We start from the raw sequence: 25,324 nt of genomic DNA on the forward strand, positions 1-25,324 counted from the left end.
CTCTCCCTCTTTATGGGCATTTAAGCGGGCATTGGATAGGCATATGGAGGATAGTGGGCTAGTGTAGGTTAGGTGGGCTTGGATCGGCGCAACATCGAGGGCCAAAGGGCCTGTACTACGCTGTATTCTTTTATGTTTTATGGAATGTAGGTGAACCAATACAGCCAGTTGGGGAGTTCCAGGATTGTGACACAGTGACAGTGAGGGAACAGCGATATGGTTCTGCTGTCAGGGTGGTGCACAGCTTGGTGGGAGCTTGTGGTGACGTTTGTATATATTTGCTGCCCTCATCCTTTCAGGTGGCAGAGGTTATAGGTTTGGAAGGTGCAGTCAAAGTAATCTTGAACTGCTGCATTGCATTCCATTACCTTTCTCAATGTCATAAACTTCTGCTTAATTTCTATCAAGCCTTTTATAAATCACACCTTGTTGCAACTGAACATCAGAAACAATAAAGCTATCACCTTCAATCCTTCCACGAAATCTACAGGAAGCCACTGGGTATCCTTTTACTTTAACGTCCTTCTTCCTGAGCATTCCTCCTTCCCGAACCCAGATGTTGTATTTTTGCCATATCCCACCACATACTAAATCCAATTTTTTCAGTACCCACATTCACCAGCCCGTTGACATACACTCTCTCAGTTAAATTACATTTAAGCTTGGCTCCAAATTTTCTTACTCTATTCCTCCAAACTATGCTAATTACAAACATAAAAAACCAAGACAAAGCCATTGAGAATACCTGTTGGAAACCTTAACCCCAGGAAGGAAAGTCACTAGCTAGCCATTAAACAACCACAAGTATGAAGCATCACTTGGCAGATAGCAGACTGGCGAACTCATGAGAGAAAGTGAGGACTGCAGATGCTGGCGATCAGAGTGGAATATTGTGGTGCTGGTAAAGCACAGCAGGTCACGCAGCATCAGAGGAGCAGGAAAGTCGATGTTTCGGGCATAAACCCTTCATCAGGAATGTGAAAGGCTTATGCCCGACTGCTGTGCTTTTCCAGTGCCAAAATTTGAGGGGAACTCATGAGTTGCAAAAGGTAAACATTGAAACATTTTACAACAATCTTCAGCTGGAAGTGCCAAGTGGATGATCTATCTTTATTTATTTCCCTCCCTAATCACCTTTGAGAAGGTGGTGGTAGTCCCACAATACTGTTGGGGAGGGAGTTCCAGTACTTAGACCCAGCGATTCTGAAAGGAGAACTATATATTTCCAAGTCAGGATGGTGTGTGACTTGCATAGAAACCTGCAGGTCCTATGTGTTCTCACGTGTCTGCTGCTGTTGTTACAATCACCATCTTCTTCGTTTGTGTGAAGTATGAGTTGCTCTTCCATAGGTTTTCAGCATCAATCTTCAGCCAACTCAATTCACTCTCCAGAATATTGAGGAACAGTTGAAGGCAATGGATACTGGGAAAGCCCTGACAACACTTCAGTAATAGTACTGAAGACCTGTGCTCCAGAACTTGCCACACCCCTAGCCAGGTTGTTCCAGTACAGCACTGGCAAATAACTGACATGTGAAAAATGATTCAGTTATGTCCTGCACACAAAAAGCAACATAGACCCAATTCTAAAGTGATGGAAGGGTTCATTAACAGCACTATCAAGCAGAACTTGGAATCATAAAATCCCTGCACTGTGGAAACAGGTCATTAGGCTGAACAAATCCCACTCAGACCCACGTACCTACCCTATTACTTTACATTACCCCTGACTAACGCATCTAACCTACATCCCTGAACACTATGGGCAATTCAGCTTGGCCAATTCACCTAACTTGCACATCTTTAGACTGTGGGAGAAAACCGGCGCAGACATGGGGAGAATGTGCAAACTCCACATAGACAGTCACCCGAGGCTGGAATCGAACCCAGGTCCCTGGCGCTGTGAGGCAGCAGTGCTAATCAACTACTTACTGAACAATAACCTGCACAATGACACCCCTGTTTTGGTTCTGCCAGGACTACTCAGCTCCTGACATCATCACAGCTTCGGTTCAAACATGGACAAAAGAGCTAACTCCAGTGAGAAAATGATAGCAACTGTCCTTGATATCATTTGACTTGAGTTTGGTATCAAAGAGCCTGAACAAAACTAGTCAGTAAGAATCAGAGGAGTTCCCTGCCCTAGTTGAACTCATACCTCACACAAACGAAGACGACGGTGATTGTGACAAAAACAGCAGACACATGGGATCTGCAGGTTCCAATGCAAGTCACTCACCATCCTGACTTGGAAATATATCGCTCTCCTTTCAGAGTCACTGGGTCAAAATCCTGGAACTCCCTCCTCAACAGCATTGTGGGGCTACACCACTTTCTCAAGGGTGATTCGGGAGGGAAATAAACACTGGCCCAACATTAATAAAAAGCAGAACTCATCAGCAAGTGGATATATACCATCATCCACCTGAACTCAATAAGATCAATTAATTAAAAGTAGGAAGTAAACAAGTATAAAACAAATATAAAATTTGTAACTGCCTCAAGGAAAGATGTTGATTGGTGGTCCTGCTGCATGGATTGATGCCCCAGGGCACATGCCACATATTTTACTACTGTACTGGATCGAGTGGCTCACTAAACCGCTTGCTGCCTGAGGAAGGGAATCGTGATTGATCAGAAAAGGAGAAAACACAAAGCTGAGATAGGAGAGGGAACACCTTTTTTGACTCACATCATATTCTGTTACAATTTTAATAACTGTCTGCGTCTAATAGTGCTTCCTTTAGTACCTGAACAGTAGGGCTAAGAACAATGGAAATATTCTGGATGTTCATTTTTGTTTCACTTTCTTTCTCGATGATGTGGTCCATATGGATGATAAGCCAAGAAAAGAGGAGGTAATTGAATACAGGAAGTTCCTTTAATAGGCGCCGGCACTCCTGAACTTTTTCACCATCCGTGCCTTTTCCACATGCATCCTCAAACCGCACGATGAGCTCCTTGGTAAGAACATTTTCAGGCAGCTCACGGAGGTATTGTTTCAATAGGCTGGCCACCGTGTTTGCATCATAATCCTCCAGATTCGGAGACTCTTCACGATCATACACCGCTTTCAGTTCATCAACTTTTGATTTGGTACCTGTGAGTGATAGCAAGATAAAGAATGTTAACACAGGTATTTCACTTTAAAAAAAAACTCCATGAACTGGAAAAATGAGCCACCTAATAAAAACGAACTAATTTGTCAACAAAGTTATGATATAGATAATGTGCTAAGTGACAATGAATACTGATATAAAAAGCTTCTTGATGGTTTTATGGCCTGATAGACTGGAGCACTGTCCTTCACCTCAGACAAGTTCAAATCCAGTCCAGGCTGAGGAATGTCTGTTAAAAGGTTTCAAGGGACAGAACTGTTGAGAATTATCAATCCAGATCTCAGAAGGTGGTAATTCTGCTTGTACATTTACCTTTTGTTAAAAAAGGCAAGACTCATCGATTGGTTAAATAAAGCTCACGATAATACCAACTGTAGGAAGAAACCAGAGTCAACGATTTGAGTGTAGTGACCCTTGTTCAGATTCGTTAGCAGCTAGGAAAACATTGCATTTATACTGGAGGTAAGGTTGAGGGAACGGGTGCAGAGTGTGGGAGATGGCGCCCAGGGAGTTAAGAGAAGACAGACAGGGAGAAGAGACAGACAGAGAGAGATAAAAGGGGCAGATAAACAAGGAGCATATGGAAAACACCTATATAATGTGAAATCAGGCCCATGGGTAGGTGAGAACATGTCACTATGCTAAAAGCAACCCATGTCATAACAGGAACGAGTGTGGGGTGGGAATGGAAGGATGGAATCAGGCTCTAAAGTCATTGATTCCGAGTGGCTGCAGGGTGCCCAAGCAGAAAATGAGACGTTCTTCCAGCTCGTGCTGAGGCTCACTGGAAAACTGCAGCAGGCCTATGGCAGAAATATCGGTGTGGGAACAGGGTAAGGTGTTCAACTGGCAGGCAACAGGAAGCTAGGGGTTATTTTTGTGTCTAGAACATAGATGCTCTACGAAGCAGTCACCCAGTCTGTGTTTTGTCTTCCCAAGGTGGAGCATAGCACAATGTAAGCAGCGAATAGGCTAGATGTCGTGAAGTACATGTAAATCACTGTTTCACCTGAAAGACATGTCTGGGACTTTGGATAGTGAGGAAGGAGGTAAACAGGCAGGTGTTAAGGCTTCTGCGATTGCAAGGGATGGTGTGAGGAGATGTTGAGAATGGAGGATGTCATTGACATACCAAAGAAAGAATTGTGGGGAGGGAACTGAATAGGATTGGATCAAGGAATGTTCCACAAACAGACAAGCATAACTGGAGCCCACGTGGATACCAATACCTTTGACCTACAGAAAGTGAGAGGAATTAGACAAGAAGTTGTACAAAGTTTGGACAAGTTTGGTCATACTGAGAAGGGTGTGGTGGATGTGGATGGTTCAGGCCTTTTTCCAGGAAGAAACAGAGAGCTTTGAGATCAGAGAATAAAATGGGATCGCACATCCATGGTGAAGAGAAGTGCCAGAAGTCTGCAAACCGGAAATTCTGAGATAATTCTGACATAAAACGTCAGAAGAATCACAAATGTAAGTGGGAAAAGACCTAGAAGGGAGAAAAAGAAAACATAAGAGTTGAAGTCAGAAGAAATAGGTGCTGTGGGGCAAGAACAGGCAGAAACAATAGATCTGCCCAGGTGGTCCTGTTTGTGGATTTTGGGGAGAAGGTAGAAGTGGACTGTACAGGTTTGGGGGACTATGAACTGCAAGGCTGTCGTGGGGAGATACCCAGATGAGATGAGTTCTTGACAGCAGTGGATACAATGGCCTGATGGTCAATAGTGGGATTATGTTAGGGGGAGATTGGAGGAGGGGATTGAGACCTGGCACTCAGCCTCTGCAACATAGAGGATAGTAAGCCAGACAACAATAGGTCAGCAGGCTTAATGACAGTCAGGATTAGATCGGCAAGCATGGAGTGCAGTCAGTTCAGGGGAGACAGGTTTGAATGGGTAAGGGAGAATGAGAAACTCAGGTGATCAATGTTGCCTTAGTCACCCATGCTCAACAACTCCTAGGCGTATTATCACATTATATTGGTTGAGTTCAGTACAGGTCACCCATTCTCTTCTACTCTTAGCTCTTATTATCAATCAACCAGCTTCTCGTCTGTCCAGGCCTGCAATCCATATTCTTCTTTTTAACCTACCCCTATCTCCACCCATCTACTCACTCACACTTTACCATTAAGTAAATAAGTCCTACCCTGATTTACCCTAACAAAATGTAGTACCTCACATTTATCTAGATTAAACTCCATCTGCTACTCCTCATCCCATCAGATCACATCTTTGGGCTGTGGAAGGAAACCAGAGCACCTGGAGGAAACCCATGCAGACACAGGGAGAATGTGCAAACTGCACACAAACAGACACCAAATGCTGGAATTAAACCAGAGCACCTGGAGGAAACCCACGCAGACACAGGGAGAATGTGCAAACTCCACACAGACAATCACCAAATGCTGGAATTAAACCAGAATCCCTGATGCTGAGGGGCAATAGTACTAACCACTCTGCCACCACATTGTGCCAACAGTATAAATACCACTTTCCCTGGTTGCTAACAGTTTGGGTGAAGAGTCACCGACTCAAAATGCTAACTTTGCTTTCTTCCCACAGATTCTGCCAGAGCAGCAGAGTTCCACCAGCAATTTCTATTTTTGTTTCAGACTTTAAGCATTCACAGTTGTTTATTTTCATTACACTGCTAAGTGCACCTATTCTAGAAAACCTTCTAACTACATGCTTTTGTGTGTCCTTTAAAAGATGTACATGTTCTCCTTCCTAGAAGGTTCAGTAAGTAACAGATGCTAGATTCATCAAATACAAATCTAAACTGTTTGCATAAAAATCAAAAGAATCCCATTGCTCAGTAAAACATTTAAAAAATCAGTTATATTATAAAGTCCACTACAATGTCAAGTTTATATTCTTTCTGGCTACCTTTACACAACAGGCAGCTGCAGTACTAACTGAACTCGGATATTTCTCTACCCAGTACCAGGAGCTAATGGAATGTCAATAAATCTAATTTAGCTAAAAGTAGGAGTAATAAGTCAGAAAACAACACAACAGAGCATGCCTCAAAATATTGCAATCAGACAGATCTTAAAATTTTACCTCTAATAACACTTTCATCTTTGAGATCGATGAATGTATTCCTTCTTCATCAAGCATTATACAGGTCTGGTAATACCAGATATTGGCAGAGACACACAAAAATCTAGATTTGAACCTAGGACTATGCTATAGGTTGCCAAAATCTCTCACTACAACCCAAGATGGCATCTTTTAATTAGACATTGCTCTTTGCTCATAAATCCCCCATCCAGAAGTCTACAGGAACTTTATTTTTGCTTTCCATTATATGGTAACATGAATACTAATCAGGTACACCTAAAGGTAACATGAACCAAACTTAAGACTTAATACAGAGCCATGTGTTCCTTAATGGCAACTATAAGTGGGAAGTAAATGCCTATAACTCATAAATGAGTTTTTAAAAATACCATATGCCCCCAAGTCCAGTCTCAATTTGAATGTAATGAATGAGTTGTGTTGAATTAATTGGACACATACTAGATAGAAATAAATCGAAGTTTTACCAATAAATTAGATTTGTCTTGGGCAGCTGATGGCCTCCCTCTACTTCAATCAATTTATTTGAAGAATGAATCATGACTGTACAGTATAGGCCAACAATAAAATAATCAGTTCTACCTCATAGTTGATGCAGAATAAATGAGTTAGGATGTTAGAAATGAATAGCAGGTTACTTAGCATCTGCAAGATCACCCATAGATGCTGAATTAAGTGTGGACTTAACTGTTAATTTTAAAACATAGCATATTATCAGGATGTAAATTTTCACCTTATATAATAAACAAACACCATTCCTCTGCTAACACTGCCCAGTCCTCCTTTTTCAAAGGTTTTTGGGATTGCTAACATTTCCATTTTCTCTCAGGCAATTAAATGTTTCAAAGGAAGTCTGAACACTCCACAAACAAGCTGAAACTGTACCTGATACCCTGTAAATGCCTTCACACTTCATGCCATAATTCTCAATGTAGTCAATGCACTCTCGAAAAACTGCAGGTAGCTGGATCCCGTCATATAGCATAGTCCTCTCAGCTGCCTCAGCCAAAGGAACACCAAAGACTGGCCTTAGTGTGGTATTCATATCGACCGGAACTGCTTCCTGGTCAGGAACAGGCTTTTTCTTTTTCTTTTTCTCTTTCCACTGTTTAACGACATCTGCTGCTGTAATATCTTTGGACTTTTTTTCCTTATGTTTTTCCTCTTTGTGTTTTTCCTCCTTATGCTTTTCTTCCTTTGGCTTCTCTTTGATCTTGAAGTCTTTTTCTTTCTTCTTGGAGAAACTCGGCTTTTTGAAGACATGGATACCCTTTGGCCGTTTCATCTTTGATGGGCTCTCTGCATCGTCACCTGAGCTGTCCTCTTGGAAGGCTGCATACCCCTCAGCTACAAGAAAAAGAACATTAATCCAGATGTTGGTTTTACCAACTACAAACCCCCTCTACCCCGCCAAAATCCCCTCTGCCCAAACAATTTAATATGCTTCTTTGCAACACCATCAGACTATTTGCAGCATATGCATGCATCACTCTTAATACAAGAGCCTCAAGCTGAGCATGAATTGGCTATTTGGACTCTGGAGAGCAACAGTATCAGCCAATGATGATCCTGTTATCAGGAATTTACTTCCACTAATAGTGACAGGACAGGATTTAAAATTCGATATAAATGTCAAATACATAGGGATCATCGAGCTTTCTAAGATATGCTTTGTCCAAGACGTAATGCTGATTTGTCTGAAAAACAAAGTATGTTTTGCTAGCCAGTCTGCTGCTCCCATTTCAAGAGGGCTAATGATGGCAGTACAAAATAGACCCACACTGTATAGGCTACATAAGCCCAACTGCCATCAACAGGTGACTGGCCTTCTCAACCTCCAATACAGAAGTAAGGAAGAGACACGGGACTAAAAAGTGACAAAAACAAAACAATTGTAAGAACAAACAAAGGGAATAAGACAGGAACATTGCCAGCAGAAAAAAAATAAACAAAGTGTTGGCGGGACTCGGGAGGTCTAGCAGCATCTATGGACAGAGAGTTAACATTTTGAGTTCAATGAGTCTTCTTCAGAACTGACACAAAACCATGAACTCTTTCTTTCTCCACAAATGCTGCTAGACTTGCTGAGTTTCGCTATCATGTTCTGTGTATTTCAGATTTCCAACAGTATTTTGTTTTTAATCAAATATTCCCAGGTCTGGTAGTGCACAGTCAGATATAGAAGAAATTCTCTCCATCACACCTCCACATAAGTGTGCACTTCCTATAGGGGGTAATCAATGCAAATTAGATCCCATTTCCACACCAGCCCCATACTAAATTAGGGACAGTATGCCAGGCCTTATATGTAAGCCCTTTTGGAACTGGATTCAAACTGGTCAAATATACTTCATACAGTGTTTCAACAGGTACAAAGGACTTTGGGTGCATCACTTTGAAGATGAAAGCAATTCCACAGTTACAAAAGGCAGATTAACCTGCCACATCACCTTTATGCCACCCAGATTTCGCCATCATGGACAGTGACAGTCTTGAGATGATTTCACTGCAGAGCTGCTACACAAACATTGCATTTAACGTGCCATAATCCAGGGAAACATCAACTATTACTTACTTCTCTTTTCTTTCTTTTTAAATTTGCCTTTTTTCTTGGTATGTTCCTTTTCATCATCAGATACTATATCAACAGACTCATGCAGACCTTCGTGAGGAGGCGAAGGCTCACCAGTACGATATAGTCCTGGAAATTTTGTAGGACTAATCTCCTCTGAGCTTGGTGTACGAGCCAGACCACTGCCATGTTCAGCCCTGCGGTGTTCACTAGGACTGCTCGTTGGTGGCAGGAAGCACTCAGTCATTGTTGCTCCTAGGAATGTTTCTCTTTCATTACCTGTCCATAACACCTGATATTCAAAGAATAGAAGTATTAGAAATCAACAAAATTCTTCTATAACATACAATTAATTACCAAACCTTTCGAATCAAGATTAGAGTGGTGCTGGAAAAGCACAGCAGGTCAGACAGTATCCGAGGAGCAGATGCTAATCTTGACTCTGATCTCCAGCATCTGCAGTCCCCACTTTCACCTACCAAACCTTTAGCCCTTGTTTCCTGCAGGCAGCAAGCAATGATGGCATAACTATCCAGATACTGTAGCTGGATTCACAACAATTGGCTGATCTTTACAAATAAAAGTAATATTAAGCACTAATAGTAAGTCAATGTTGATCCTGTTCTCAGAAATTTGTTGCCGGTATGGTCCTTTTAATAGGAGCAGAAGACATTTAAGATTCTGCTTAAAATGGCAAATACAAGTTTAGAAATGTGAAAAGATATGCTGAATATCCTTTCCAATGCTGAATGCTGAATTCTCAAGAACAAAGAAGAGATTTTATTTGAAGGATTGGGCTAGTCAGTCTGTTCCTCCCACCATCCAAGTAGGAGGCTAATGGTGGTAGTAAATACAGAGGGAAACCCACATCACTATCATTATGCATAAGAAAGATCATAGAATTACAGAACTGTTATGATACAGGTGGAGGTTGTTTGGCTCACCATCTGACGGCCATTATGATAGTGCTTTTTGCCTTCCTTTGCCCCAGATCCTTGCACATGGACTCTCTTGGAATAATTATCCAATGCCTCTTGAATATCTTAATAGAACTTGCCTCTATCACAGTTCCAGACAGTGCATTCCAGACCTAAACCATTTATTATCTGAGAAAGGTTTTTCTCATATCACATTTGCTATGTTTGCAAATCACATTAAATCTGTGCATTCTCATTCTTGATTGGGATCAGTTTCTCCCCCATTTATCCCAGGCAGCCTCTCTCAATTTTGAAAATTTCTTCTCAGATCTAATTTTTGCATCTTCTCTCTGATGAGAACAGTCATAATCTCTCCAAACTATCTTCATAACTGAAACTTATTTCTGGAACCATATTTGTAAATTTCTTTAGCAGTGTCATACGCTAAATCCTTCCTATAGTGTGGTGCACAAAATTGTACACAACACTCCAGATGAGGTCAAACAAGCGTCATGTACAAATTCAGCATAACCTCCTTGACCACTACTCTATTTCCTATTACTCAACTTTATCCACTTTGGTACTGTCCCTTTTACTAATGAGCTCTAACATTTCTCACAAGTCTGTTATAGAGTCATAGAGATGTACAGGATGGAAACAGACCCTTCGGTCCAACCCGTTCCATGCTGACCAGATATCCCAACCCAACCTAGTCCCACCTGCCAGCATGCGGCCCATATCCCTCCAAACCCTTCCTATTCATATACCCATCCAAATGCCTCTTAAATGCTGACACTGTACTGTATGCTTTTTGAAAATCCATGCTCAGTACATCAATAGCATCGTACTCATTGACCCTTACGTTACCACTTTTAAAACCTCCAGCAAGATAATGAAACATGATTACCCCTTTAGAAATTTAATTCAGAATCTTCCTAATCAACACACCTTTTTCCACGCCAGCACTAATTCTATCATACTGTCCAAGGAGAAGGCACTCATTAAGGCTGATCGGCAGTTAACTGCTGGGCTGTGTTTCAGCAACACCTCAATCACAGTGCAATCAGCACTCTCCTCTCATTCAGTATAAATGTGGATATCCCCTTGAATTTCTATTCATGTGAAATGTCTTGATAAATACAAGGTGAAATCATTGGCTTTTTGTTATCTTTGTAACATTTATTCTCTAGGTTTTCCCTTCTACACTTGACTGCAATTCTCTGCCATAATTGCCATAATACTATTTTTCTCTTAAGTTTTGTCTTTGCTCTTTGGTGTGCCACATCTTTCTATGATTCCTTGCTCAACTATTTAATTTAAAACTTTCTCTCATTCCCTAACAATGCTGTCTGTAAGAACACAGTTCAAATGTAGACCATCCAAGTGATAAAGCAGCCACTTCCCCCTGTACTGGTGCCAGCAGCTTATGAATTGGAATCATCTTATGCCACACCAAGATTTGAGCCACTTATTCTTCTCTCTAATTTTACATACACTATGCCAATTTGTCCAAAGATTACATAATCATCCAGAGATTATGACCTTTAGTATTCTACTTTTTAATGTAGTGCCTAGCTTCTCTCTATGCAGGGTCATTTCCCTAATTCTATCTTTGTCTTTCCAACTTAAACGACCATAACCACTGAATCCTCGCACAGACAATTCAAATATCTCGTGAGCCCTGAACAGATATCCTGAACCCTGACATCAGAGAGGTATCACAGCCAGCTCTATGTTGCAGAGAACAATGTCAAATCCCTCCTGCTATAATATCCTCTCCTACAACTACACTCTCTTATTGCTCCAACAAATTGAATGGTTTCATATACCACAGTATCATGGTCAGTTTGCATATCATCCCACTCCAATCCAAATAGACAGAGAGCTTCAACCCTATTGGACAATTGCAGAGGCTGGTATTTACCTTCTGGCTCCTCTTACTTATTTCACTCTGTCTCACTCGATCATCCTTGACCACTGACCAATCTGAAGACCCTATCCAAAGAGCCAACTACCTCCTGGTCAACCTAGCTGTAGTTGAATGCCAAATTTCACCGAGTTATTTCAAATGAGCTATTGTGCATGTGAGGATGATACAAGACATGAGCATGGAGTACAATACCAGGGTAGTAAATCCAGTTTACCATTTTTTCCAAAAACTATTTCTATAACCTTTTTTAAGCTAATTTCCTCATAAAATTTCCAATAATATAGCTGAACAGATACGACCCAAGAAAATATGCAGAGCCCCAAAACATATATCTTGAGTTTCCATTTTTCATATGTCAGTTTAAGAGCCTATATCTTAAACAGAAAGTCAACAAGCCATGAAGAACATCAACAGAGTACAGTTTCATTCTTCATGGATGTGCAGACATCTATCTTTCAGATGGCACTTCTAGTGATTAGAATGGGAATTTGGTTCATTATTTCATCTTCCAGCAAAATAATAATAAAGTCAATACTGACACTCAAACTCTAACCAAACCAAAAACTTGCAGGTTTATGTCACTTGTACATTAAACAGTACCTTCACTCATTAAACTGTCAGGGAATGCCATTTTGTTTTAATGACAATAAACATAATGGATTAAATTCTAAGTGGCTATACAATCATCTAATTTAACTTGCTCAAAATTCCAGAAATCATTCCACCCTACAAAAGTGAATCGCTGCTCACTGTCGGTTAATTATTGATGCATCATGTCATGGTGTCTGATTTTGCTTCATCCTGAGCCATTTCCCTTGCAGTTTTGTTTTGTTGGTGATGGTTTGCCATCCACTCTCAGAAATAGTGCAAGGTTGTGAGTTCCAGGTCTACCTCAGTCAGAACATGAATCAAGCCTAATCATTGATACACTGATTAACATTAGTCAAATCTTGGAAGCTTATGAAGAATGCAATTTGCTTTATATTGAATTTAAGATGATATTTTAGACAACTGTCGATTATCCTGCTCCTTGGATGCTGCCTGAGCTGCTACGCTTTTCCAGTAACACATTTTCAGCTCTGATCTCCAGCATCTGCAGTCCTCACTTTCTCCTCTATGTGTTGGTTAAGGCACATTATTTCACTATATCATTTTGCAAAATAACTTTGTAACTCAAACCGCTGGAAAAATAACAGTGAGATCATGACTACTGCCTTTGGCTTAAGGAAGCAGGAATATTAAAGATGACTTTTAAGTGAAAGTTGGACAGACCTATTGTTAGTCAGTCTCAGGAGTAATAAGAGCCTGTTCTGGGCACTGCAACTCATTAACAACATGGCGATCTTGAGAGAGGATGGTATGTGCATTCACCTAGAACTTGTGTTCAGTTATAACCTTTATTGTAGTCTAACATCTCAAGGTGCTTCACATAAATATTCTGGAGTAACTTTTGACACCTAGCCATATAAGGCAGGTAACAAAAGATTTGATGAGAAAAGTAGATTTTTGAGTGTCTGGAAGGAGAAAAGCAAGACGAGAGAGGAGGAGAGGTGTTAGGAGAGAATTCTACAGCCCAGGACTTTGGGAAGTAAGATCATGAATGTCAAAGGTGAACTGACTGGCCTCTTGAGAACTCAAGTTTCAAACTGAAGGAAAATAGACAGCTCAGAAGATTGTAGGGTGAGAGATATAGTTGGAAGAGGTCATTGAGGAATATGAAAACAAGTAAGAAGTGAGGAGGACCTTGACCAGAAACCAACATCGATTAGTAGGAACAGAGTTGATTTGTGAACATAACTTGGTGCAAGTTTGGACAAAGGCACCAATGCTTTGGATGGCCTAAAGTTGATGGAAGGTGATGAAGGGCTTTTGCCCGAAACACTGATTTTCCTGCTCCTCTGATGCTGCCTGACCTGCTCTGCTTTCCAGCACTACTCTAATCTTGACTCTAACCTCCAGCCGCTGCAGTACCCACTTTCACCTTAAGTCGATGGTGGATGAACCATGGGAGGTCTCCAGGTATGTGCAAGAATAGACCAATATAGAAGTAACAAAGATATCTAGTAGGGTTACAGTCAAGCAATGTCAGAGATGGAAACAGGCAATATCACTAGTGGACAGATGTAATGATTGGGAGTTCATCACAGAGAGGAAAATTGACACCAATCCTGTTCAGCCTCAAAAGAGTAAAGGATTCACATCAGCACTTCACAAACATTTTCCGAATGTGACCTCATTTTGAAGCTTGAAAATTATAATATTGATGATTTGGACGACACTACTGAAATAGATCAGATCTTAGACCACATCAAGGGTTAATAATATCACTGCAGGCAATCGTTTGATTTTACAAGATGACTGTAAATACCCAAGCTAAAAGGGTAAATATTATGAAGAAAGCCCGCAGGTTTAGCTCATGTTCTAGAGTATCAGGGATTTGGAGGTGGTAATAACTGAGATTTTTAAGTTGATGAAAGGAATTGTAAGGGCAGTGCAAATAACTATTTCCTTTGGTATAGGAGTCCTGAGTAAAGGAAATGACCATACATAAAAAAAGCTAAGTTGTTCATGAATGATGCCAAGAAACACTTTTCTTCACAAAGAACCAAAAATCTGCAAATCTTCCTCAAATAAAACTGTTACCAGAAGGTCAACTGAATTTCAAAACTGAGATTAATTCCAGGACTGGGGCTGTGACTGATTTAGAACCAAGGTCAAAGATTGGGCCACAGTTCCATGCTGGAACAGGCTGCAGGGGTTGAATGGCCTACTCCAGTTCCCATGTTCATAATTAACTCAAAAGAACTTGCTAACCATTAAAAACAATATTGTTGTTTAATCAACCAATTTCTATTTCTCCTAGTTTGTAATTAATTATTTAAAACTGTATGGTTACATATTATAGCACAGAGACAGGTCCTTCAACCCATCTGTCCTAGTCATCTATCATGTGACTGCTCAGTCTTCTCTTTTCTAAAGAAGCAAGCCCCAGTGTCTCTGCTCTCTCAGCACTCCACTCTCTCAGTGGTATCAGCTGAGATTAAAACATTGTACTCGAGTCTCTAGAGTGAGAGTTGAAATCACAATCTGTTGACTCAAACAACAGTCCTGCCTAGTAAACCAAAGCTGACATTTTTTGCATCGAATTATATATAGAAACAGAGAATACGAGCAGGAATATGTCATTTGGCCCTTCCAGGCTCTGCACCATTCATTATGGTCATGACCGATCATCCAATTCAACAGCCAGTTCCCACTTTCCTCCATATCTTTTGATCCCGTTAGTCCAGAGTTTTATATTCAAAAATAGGAGTTAGGACATCTTGTTGAGGTTGTACAGGACTTTGGTGAAGCCACTTTTGTAGTACTGTGCAGAGTTTTGGTTGCCCTGCTATAGAAATAATATTATTAAATTGGAGCGGGTTCAGAAAAGATTACAAGGATGTTGCAAACACTGGAGGGTTTGAGTTATAAGGAGAGGCTGGATAGGTGGGGACTTTTTTTTTTAATTGGAGCGTATGAGGTTGAGAGATGACCCTGTAAGAGACTTATAAAATCATGAGGCGTACAGATAAGGTAAATAGCAAAGCTCTTTTCCCTAGGGTAGGGGAGTGCAAACCTAGAGGGCATAGGTTTAAGGTGAGAGGAGAAAGATTTTAAAAAGGGAACCAAGGGGCAACATTTTCACATAGGGGGGCGTTCATATGTGGAATGAACTACCAGAGGAAGTTGTAGATTTAGATTAGATTAGATTTTTTTTTAGATTACATTACAGTATGGAAACAGGCCCTTCGGCCCAACAAGTCCACACCGACTCGCCGAAGCGCAACCCACCCATACCCCTACATTTACCCCTATACCTAACACTATGGGCAATTTAGCATGGCCAATTCACCTGACCTGCACATCTTTGGACTGTGGGAGGAAACCAGAGTACCCGGAGGAAACCCACTCAGACATGGGGAGAACATGCAAACTCCACACAGTCAGTCGCCTGAGGCAGGAATTGAACCCGGGTCTCTGGTGCTTTAGGTACAGTTACAATATTTACAAGATATTTGAACAGGTACCTGATAAGGAAAGGTTTAGAGGGAGATGGGCAAAATGCAGGCATGTGAGAATAGTTTGTTTGGGAAACTTGGTTGGCATGGAGGAGTTGGACCAAAGGATCTGTTTCCGTGCTGTATGATTTTGACTATATAAGTCCTTGAAATCATTCAATGTTTTAATCTCAACTGCTTTCTGTGGTAACAAATTCCACAAGCTCAACACTCTCAGAGTGAAAACATTTCTCATCTCAACTCCAAATAGTTTATCCTGTTTTGTTAGATCAGTCCATGTTTCTGGACTCCACTGTCACAGATCACTTCCGTATCTACCCTGTCTGGTCCTGTTAGGATTTTATTCATTTCTATGAGATTCCCCCCACCCCACCCTCAATTCTTCAAAACTCCAGCGAATATAATCTTAAACAATTCAACCTCTCCTCATAAATCAGCCCTGCCATTCTAGATATCAATCTGGTAAACCTTCACTGCACTCCCTTGTTGGCATGAATGTCTTTCTTCAGATAAGGAGACCAAAACCACACAAAATATTCCAGGTTTTGTCTCACCAAAACCCTGTATAACTGCAGCAAGACATCCCATCTCCTCTCTCTCTAAAGGCCAACTCATCATTTGCCTTCTTGACCATGTGCTGCACCTGTGTGCTTACCTTCAGTTGCTGGTGCACATAGTCATCCTGGTCTCTACAGAATACTTTATACAGTATATACTGTTTCAGAATGAAATAAGTTTAATATTACTAGTTACTTACAAACTAGGGGGTACAAAGGATTGAGACAATACCAACCCATGTGGCAAACTTTGAGAAGTCCTTCTATGGATTATTCCACAGGCTAATTGCTCCCCACACTCCTCTGGAGTATATCAGCACCATCAAAACAAGTGGATAATCTACTTGGGAGTTAACACTATGCTATAGGACCTTTCTCCCACAAAGTATTCAACAGCATTCTTTCGATTAGCAGAGTTTACTTTTCAAGTCAGGAAATAATGTTTACCAGTACCTTTCTTGCAGTAATAGTTACAACTTCAAAGATAAAACAAGTTATAGTTCTATATCTAGGGAAAAAAATCATGTGCTAGATAGAATGTATTGCACAGAAACAGGCCATTTGGACCAACTAGACCATGCTAGTATCATGTTTCACTTGAGCTTCCTCCCACACTTATCTCTCAGTATAAGTCTATCTCCCTTCTGCTCCTCCTGCTGATACAAGTTCCCCTTAAATGCACCAATATTGTTTACTTCAATCACTTTGTGCAGCAGCAAATCCTTATCTCTCTCTGCATAAAGAGGTTTCTTAAGAATTCCCTACTTCTTTGTGAGTATCTCAATGACAAGTTTGGCTTTGCTCTTATCCACAAACAGATATATCAAGTCCAGGGTATTAAAACATTTCATAATCATAAAGATCTCAATTAGACTCCCTTCTCTTTTGAACAGAAAAGATACGTGACAAGTTCTCCCTTTCTTTTATATGTATTTCAATTCTGGCATTATCCTTGTAAATCTTTCCTTTAGCCACAGTGCCTTTACATTCTTTTGAGTTAGAAATCACACAACACCAGGTTATCGTCCAACAGGTTTATTTGGAAGCACTAGCTTTCGGAGCACTGCTCCTTCATCAGATGGCTGAGAGAATAAGACCATAAGACACAGAATTTATAGCAAAAGATTAGTGTCATAGTGGCGTACTAAACAAATCTGGATTGTTAAGTCTTTCGCCTTTTAGAATGCAGGTTTCGGTTCATTAATACGTAAATCCCAGAACTTCTTTTAAGTCGCCTTCTCAAGATAACTTAAAGTTTTATAACAAAATGTGACATCCCAGCTCAGACAATGCATTAAAGGCGTCAGGTCAGAGTCTGTCTGTAGAACCAGTCTGTAGAACCAATCTTGAGTCAGACTGGTTCTATTTCCAAAGTGAAATTTACAAAACATTACATGGATTGACTGTCTGCAGATTGTGCATTTTTTGAGCAAAAAAGAATGTAACTGCAAATACAAATTCACCCCACAGACTCATACATATGTGCACATGCCAGAGAGAGAGAGACAGAGAGTATGTGAGAGAGAAGAGACAGAGTGAGAGAGAGAGTGTAAGTAAGAGAGAATCGCGTAGTGGGGTCACCTGTAGTGCGACATGAACCCAAGACTCCAGTTGAAGCCATCCCTGTGGATCCTGAACTTGGCTCTCAGCCTCTTTACATTATTGCCTATCCCGAAGTCCACCTTGGAGGATGACCACTCGAAGATTTGAGGCCGAATGTCCCTGACCAATTTTAAAATCTGGTGACCAGAATTGTCAACAGTATTGTACTCCATTCATAATCTGACCAAGGGTTTGCAAAGTTTTTGTACTTTTCTTTCCTATCCCTTTAGAAGCAAGCCCCAGCACTTGGTTTGATTTTGTTACAGTCTTATTGACCTGCATTGCAATTTTGCAAACTGTGTATTTCTACACCCTCTACCTAATATAGATTATATTCTGAGTGATACAGTGACCTCACTTTGCTTATAATGTAGTTTAATTGTTAACAAGAGCCACAGTTTACTGGGGACATTTTGTTAGAACACTCTGATACTGATTCAGGCTGTAGCTTTCCATCAGACAACATAGTACAGCACAGCCCTGCAGAAGGTTCAAACAGTCCCTTAGTCTTGCCTGAGGGCAAGTCTTAGAAGAAATGCAGCACAAATTTACGAGTATGTTAAACTACAAAAAGAGATTAAATAAACTAGGTTGCATTTAAAAGGAATTTAGAAGACTAAGGGTAGATTTGACTCTATAGTTAAAGGGGCTATGGGGCTAGGCTGCCTATAACAAATGAGGTTGCATATTCGCCACAATCACACTGAATGGTGGAGGGATTCACGGTCCGATACTATTCCCAAGTGCAGCTATACCCTGCATACAACAAATCCACCAACTCAGCATTTGCCACCTTCAGTGCACTCCTATTGATTTTGGAGCCTTCAAAGCCAGGTAAAGTAAGGACTCACTGGATCCTCAACCCAAAGAGAGAAAATGCTGGAAAATCTCAGCAGGTCTGGAAGCATCTGTAAGGAGAGAAAAGAGCTAACGTTTCAAGTCTAACTGACCCTTTGTCAAAGCTCACTGGATCCTCCACCTGAACACTACAGTGTCCCCTGAAAGACACTGGATAGCCTTTCATCATCCATCTGGGCTCATTCATCTTGCCGAACAAAATCTAGTTCTGAAATATAAACTCCTAATCAAGACTTTTTTGTTGTTTCCAATTGCAAAAATTAGGTTCACGTCAATTCTCCTCCAGGAAACAATCAAGATTTAGAATCTCATCACAATGAAGAGAAAATTTGAGAAAATGAGACAATTTCATCCGACCAATACCACAATATTTATTCAGTCAGTCAGCTCAAAGACAGCCCAAAGTCTAACCATGTCAAGCCTGAATGGTTTCTAAACCTAGTAACGGACTGTTACTCAATATTTGTCAAAACAATTCCACAATTCAAACTATTATTCCCAAGTGACCATAAAGCAAGGGAATAAGGAGGACAAATGTGAGCAGTAACCAGTGCTGACCAAGTTGGACAAAACCTGAGTCTATGGTGCCAATGCCAGCGCATTTGATATCCCACTATTCAATGTGCCAGTTTATTGAGCCATGAAAATAAAGAGTCCACATCAGGCTTCATTTCAACAAAGTCCAAACAGTTCAGTTTATGCAGTAGGAGGGGGTAACTGGGTAACTCAAGTTGAGTGCAACTCAAAATTATCAGATTAAAATCCAATTTATTTGGCAATCCTGACGTCATGGTGCACAAATAATAATTCAGAAATCAAGAGGCAAAATTTATCTCCAGTGAAAGTTTGTCTTCGAACTACCACAACGCAAATGAAGTTCCATCTCCTAGCTCCAGCTTGATGCAAGGTTGATTACTTTAATCTGTTCTATATTTCAGCACAGGCAGGTTATTCTCTCTTTACTCTGGAAATGCAAATACAAACTACCTGTTGCAAGTTCTTTAAAAGAGGAGGTAATGGAATAGTGGTAATGTCACTGGACTAGGATCCCAGAACCCCAGGCCCTAAAGTCCTGGACACATAGGTTCAAATCCGCCAATGGAAGATACTGAAATGAGAGTTCAACCAAAATCTGGAATTAAAAAAAGCTAGCCTAATGGCAATCATGTAACCAATGGTGGCAGTCATAAAAGCCCACTGGTTCAATAATGCTCTTTAGGGAACTACTTCCCTGATCTGATCAACACGTCACTCTAGACCCATAACAATATAATTGACTTTTAACTACCCTCAAAAACGGTCCAGGAAGCCACTCAGTTCCTGGGCAATAAATGCTGCCCACATCCCAGGGACAGATTTTCAAAAGTGCATTTATATGGCATTTTTAGCCGAATAAAATGTCCCAACATGCGTCCAATAGACATTCTAAAACAAACCATGACACCAAGCAATGCAAGGAACTATTAAGGCAGATAGCTAAAGGCTTGGTCAAACAGGTAGGTTTAAAAAGAAAATAAGCTGGAAAGCCAAACAAGTTTGGGAAGGGAATTTCAGAGCTTAAAACCTAGGTGGGCTGAAGGCCAGTCATCAATGTTCAAGGAATTTAAATTGGCAAGAGGGACAGCTTGGTTATCAGGTAGGAAAAGGTTAAAAGATTAGAAAGGAGGAGTGACCAGGCCCTGGATGGATTTGAAAACAAGGGGTAGAATCCTTGATTTAGGAAAAAGCACTCTGTTTGATTGGCACCAGATCCTCATCTTCAATTCCCGCTTCCTGATGAAGGGCTTTTGCCCGAAACATCGATTTTCCTGCACCTCGGATGTTGCCTGACCTGCTGTGCTTTTCCAGCACCACTCTGATCTAAACCCTCATCTTCAATATTCAGTCCTTTCACCACTGACACATAATGGCAACAGTATATACTGCTATAACTCAGCTAGACAACACGGAGTTAAAAAAAATTCATCTTGGACCTAAAGTGGCATCCCCTTTATTTTTAAATTATGGTTTCTGGTTCTGGATTCTCCAACAAGGAAAACATCTTAGCTGAACTGACTCTACCTTTAACTATGTTACAAATTTCAAATCTCTTTTTTTGAAGAGAGAATCTAGATGTTTACTCAATTTCTCCTCATGGAACAGTTCCACCATCCAAGGAACAAGTCTGGTGAACCTTTCTACATCCACATTTTCCAACTACTTCCTTTTTAAGAAACATTCTACACAGCTGGTTCCCCTACCAAAGTGGATAACTTCACATTTTTCCACATTATCTTCCATTTGTCATGTTCTTGACCATTCACAGTTCAAGTCCTCCTGAAGCTGTATTACATCTTCCTCACAACATCATCTCCTACTTAGGTTTGTATCTTGCAAATATCGAAATATTACATTTGGATCACACATCCAAATCAATTGTATATATTATGAATGGTTGAGTCCACAAATACTTCTGTGTCCTGTACTTAAATCTTCTCACCAAAATATTGAAAAACATTCCTGCTCATTCAATGTTAGATCTTAGATAAGCAATGACAATTTAGAGAAAATGGAGTGAAGTCTACAAGGCTGAGTATCACTGTGTGCACTTATAAACTGGCTTGGTTTTGGAAGATTTCACAGAAGGGAAGCGTAGAAATGAAGAGGAAGAGGAGGAGGAAAAGGCAGACCAGAGGGTGAAGGGAAGTTGCTCATTCTGCCAATCAAGATAAAAAATCAGCTATAACGGATGTCACACCAACACAAAATATTAACTGTTTCTCTCTCAACAAATGCCATTAGGGCAGGGTTTTGCAACATTCTCTGTTTCAGGGGGGCAGCACGGTGGCTCAGCGGTTAGCACTGCTTCCTCACACCACCAGGGACTGAGGTTCGATTCCAGCCTCAGGTGACTGTCTGTGTGGAGTTTGCACATTCTCCCCTTGTCTGCGTGGGTTTCCTCCCAGTGCTACGGTTTCCTCCCACAATCCAAAGATGTGCAGGTTAGGTGAATTGATCATGCTACATTGCCAATAGAGTTAGGTGCATTAGTCAGAGGGGAATGGGGCTGGGTGGGTTACTCTTTGGAGAGTCGGTGTGGACTAGTTGGGCCGAAAGACCTGTTTCCACGCTGAAGGGAATCTAATGTTAAAAAGAAATCAGCCAGATTAGGAATCAGTGGTACAAAAATTGAATTCACTGGTGAAACTCAGCAAGTCTGGCAGTATCTGTGGGAGAAAGCAGTGTTAACATTTCAAATGGATTGGACTCTTAAGAGGGAGTAACTGGTAGCAGCTTGGGATATATGAAGCGCTTTAGCACAGTAGATTCCAAACAACATCACCTATTGCAAACATCATAACATCACATTCAACAAAGCAGTTTCTGTTTAAAGGATTTTCGCAGATATAGAAATATGAAAATGATTGGAAAAGATTAGCTAGATAGAAAAAGTAACAAATAGTGAAGTATGAGGACATTTACAATTCAAAAATGGTTCAGAGACTGGTCAAGGCTCGTCTTAAGCAAAACTAGTTAGGGTTGAGCTCAGTCTGTCACAGTTTTAGCCACTCACTTCACTTTTAGAAATTGTCTATACACAACAGAGTTGTGTATATGATAAGTTTCAAAACACTCTTTCTCAACATCGACCACAAGATCCTAACACCAAACTCCAACTTGATAAAGTGGACCCTTCCACATCCGACAGATATTTTGCTGCACTGCCACACACTTTGTCTGTTGCTCTCGAATGTGGTCTTCTCTACATTGGGAAGATAGGACGCCAACTTGCGGAACGTTTCAGAGAATACCTCTTGGACACGTACTAAACGATCCCACTGCCCTGTGGCTGAACACTTCAACTCCTCCTCAAACTTCACCAAGGACATGCAAGTCCCAGGCCTCCTCCACCGCCAAATTCTAGCCAACCAATGTCTGGAGGAAGAACGCCTCATCTTCTGCCTCCAACCACACAGGATCAATGTCGATTTCACCAGTTTCCTCATCTCCCCATCCTGACCTTATCCCAGATCCAACCCTCCAACTCGGCACCACCCTCTTGAACTGTCCTATCTGTCCATCTTCCTTCCCTCCTTTCTGACCTATCACCATCACTCCCTACCTTCATCTATCTATCACATTCCCAGCTACCTTCCCCAGCCCCAGCCCCATCCCCCTCCCATTTATCTCTCACCCCCTTGGGCCACTCCACATTTCTGATGAAGACCTTACGCTTGAAACATTGACTTTCCTGCTCCTCAGATGCTGCCTGACCGGCTGTGCTTTTCCAGCACCACACATTTTTACTCTGATCTCCAGCATCTACAGTCCTCACTTTCTCCAACTTGATAATGCCTGACTGCAGTGGCAATAATCAGTAGCGACATTTTAGGTGAATTCACTGCACATTCAGTGAAACTGTCAACAGGTTTTTTCCTACCAACAATGCATTCCTACCCAAGTCAGTCATTACTGCTGTTGAAAGCTGAGATACTTTTCAGCCACGTTTACGGCAGGAAAGAAAAATCTCAGGAATCCCAAATTACCCCCATGCATCACATAGAACTGCAAGATGTCACATCGAGTAATACTGCTTAAATAAAAAGTCAAACAGACGAATGAAAAACAACCAGCAGCAGAGTGCAAATGAAGTAAATTACAAGGGTGGTGCTTAGTTATTTGTTAAAAGCCTAACGATGCATTTGCACTCCCCCTCCCCCGGCCTTTTAAAAACAATCTAGTTTAGGGTCCAAGGTGGAAGACGGACGAGAGAAAGGGTGCAGAAAATGCAAAAAAAAAGGATAGCTGGTATCTTGAAGTGGAGGAGTCTAATGGAAGGGATTTTCATCTGAAAGTAATAACATGGTGCTAGGGAGGGGAACAAATGTGCCCCGGACCACAGTGTAGCATCACTGGCGCTCCGGGGAACTGCATGGGATCGGGATGCCTCTCATGGGGAGTGGAGGAGGGAGTCCGGTTAACAGCGCCCCGGGGTAAGTCATCTTATGTCAACAAGGCCCTCTGCTCCCTTCCAGCCACGGCTTTCCCTCCTAATCAAGGCCGGTGATGCGAGTCAGGCCTAGACTACCATCATCGTTCCTTTCTTCACATCTCCTCTGGACTTTAATGTGTATATATTTTTTTTAAATACACCGCTTTCCTCCGAGGAAACATCTTGCACTTTTACCTCATCTTACAGCAATACCGAGCCAGGAATTGCAGCTCTGATTCTTGCCGACATAGCGAACCGCCACCGGCCGCGGCCCGACAGCTGTTGGACGGGGGAGGAGGGGCCCACTGGGCTCGGCGACACTGCGCAGGCGCCAGCGTGCAAACACGGCCTCGGCGACAGTGCGCAAGCGCTAGCGTGCGTACACGAACTTGGCGATATTGCGTAAGCGCCGGCGTGCAAACACGGACTAGGCGACACTGCGCAAGCGTCAATGTGCGGGCTCCGGTTCGGCGTCACTGCGTATTCGTCACTGTGCGGTCGCCGGCTGGGCGACATTGCGCAAGCGTCAGTGTGAGAGCTCCGGCAGGGTGTCACTGCGCAAGCGTCAGTGTGAGGGCTCCAGCACGGAGTCACTGCGCAAGGGGCAGTGTCCGGGCGCCGGCTCGGCGACACTGCGGAAGCGTCAGTATGCGGGCTCCCGCTCGGTGTTACTGCGCAGGTGCAGACACCCAAGAGCCTGCCAGCCATCGGTCACATGACCGTTCTGAATACAGTACGAGTGAAGTCTTTTACAGTTACCTTGTTAATACAGCAAAATACATCAAGTAAGCAGGAGTTTTAGCGCGTTGCACTTGCCCGTTTTTTAAACTATCGCCATTCAGTTCTTATCCAAGGGCACCCTGCAGTTACATCTCTGCAATTTCAACTATAGTATATATTTATAATTATATTTGCGTGACTAATTCATCTGCTTTAACCGTGAATGCTCTGTGCATTAAAATACAAGACCTTAAGTCTTGTCTTAACATTTTTAATTCTGTCAGTGTTATTTTAGATAGATAGATGGAAAAATACAGCGCAGTACAGGCCCTTTGGCCCTCGATGTTGCGCCGATCCAAGCCCACCTAACCTACACTAGCCCACTATCCTCCATATGCCTATCCAATGCCCGTTTAAATGCCCATAAAGAGGGAGAGTCCACCACTGCTACTTGCAGGGCATTCCTGCAAGAACAGGAAGGCAGGCTACTACCTCAATGGAATCAATTTATGTAAAGGGGCAGTACAGAGAGATATGGGTGTTCTTGTACACCAGTCCATGAAGGCAAGCATGCAGGTACAGAAGGTAGTGAAGAAGGCTAATAGCATGCTGGCCTTCATAACAAGAGGAATTGAGTATAGAAGCAAAGAGGTGCTTCTGCAGCTGTACAGGGCCCTGGTGAGACCACACCTGGAGTACTGTGTGCAGTTCTGGTCTCCAAATTTGAGAAAAGACATTATGGCTATTGAGGGAATGCAGCGTAGATTCACGAGGTCAATTCCTGGAATGGCACGATTACCTTACACTGAAAGACTGAAGCGACTGGGCTTGTATACCCTTGAGTTTAGAACACTGAGAGGGGATCTGATTGAGACATAAAAGATTATGAAAGGATTGACATTCTGGCAGTAGGAAACATATTTCCACTGACGG

General features: G+C 41.7%; 1 protein-coding gene across 2 annotated transcripts in view; it reads right to left on the minus strand.

The window, feature by feature from the left end:
* The window catches only part of ralbp1 (ralA binding protein 1), a 68,975-nt gene that overhangs the window by 14,673 nt on the left and 28,978 nt on the right, over positions 1-25,324 (minus strand). The window contains exons 1-4 of one of the 2 annotated variants that reach the window (XM_043687765.1): positions 23,867-23,980; positions 8,778-9,066; positions 7,088-7,549; positions 2,751-3,100 (exon numbers count right to left, since the gene is read on the minus strand). In XM_043687765.1, coding sequence (XP_043543700.1) covers positions 2,751-3,100; positions 7,088-7,549; positions 8,778-9,021 — 1,056 coding nt within the window. In that variant the 5' untranslated portion in view covers positions 9,022-9,066; positions 23,867-23,980. Of the gene's footprint in view, positions 1-2,750; positions 3,101-7,087; positions 7,550-8,777; positions 9,067-23,866; positions 23,981-25,324 lie in introns of those variants that run through there. The other variant, XM_043687766.1, reaches the window with a different exon arrangement.

The sequence above is a fragment of the Chiloscyllium plagiosum genome, chromosome 4 (assembly GCF_004010195.1).
Source record: "Chiloscyllium plagiosum isolate BGI_BamShark_2017 chromosome 4, ASM401019v2, whole genome shotgun sequence".
Taxonomy (NCBI): domain Eukaryota; kingdom Metazoa; phylum Chordata; class Chondrichthyes; order Orectolobiformes; family Hemiscylliidae; genus Chiloscyllium; species Chiloscyllium plagiosum.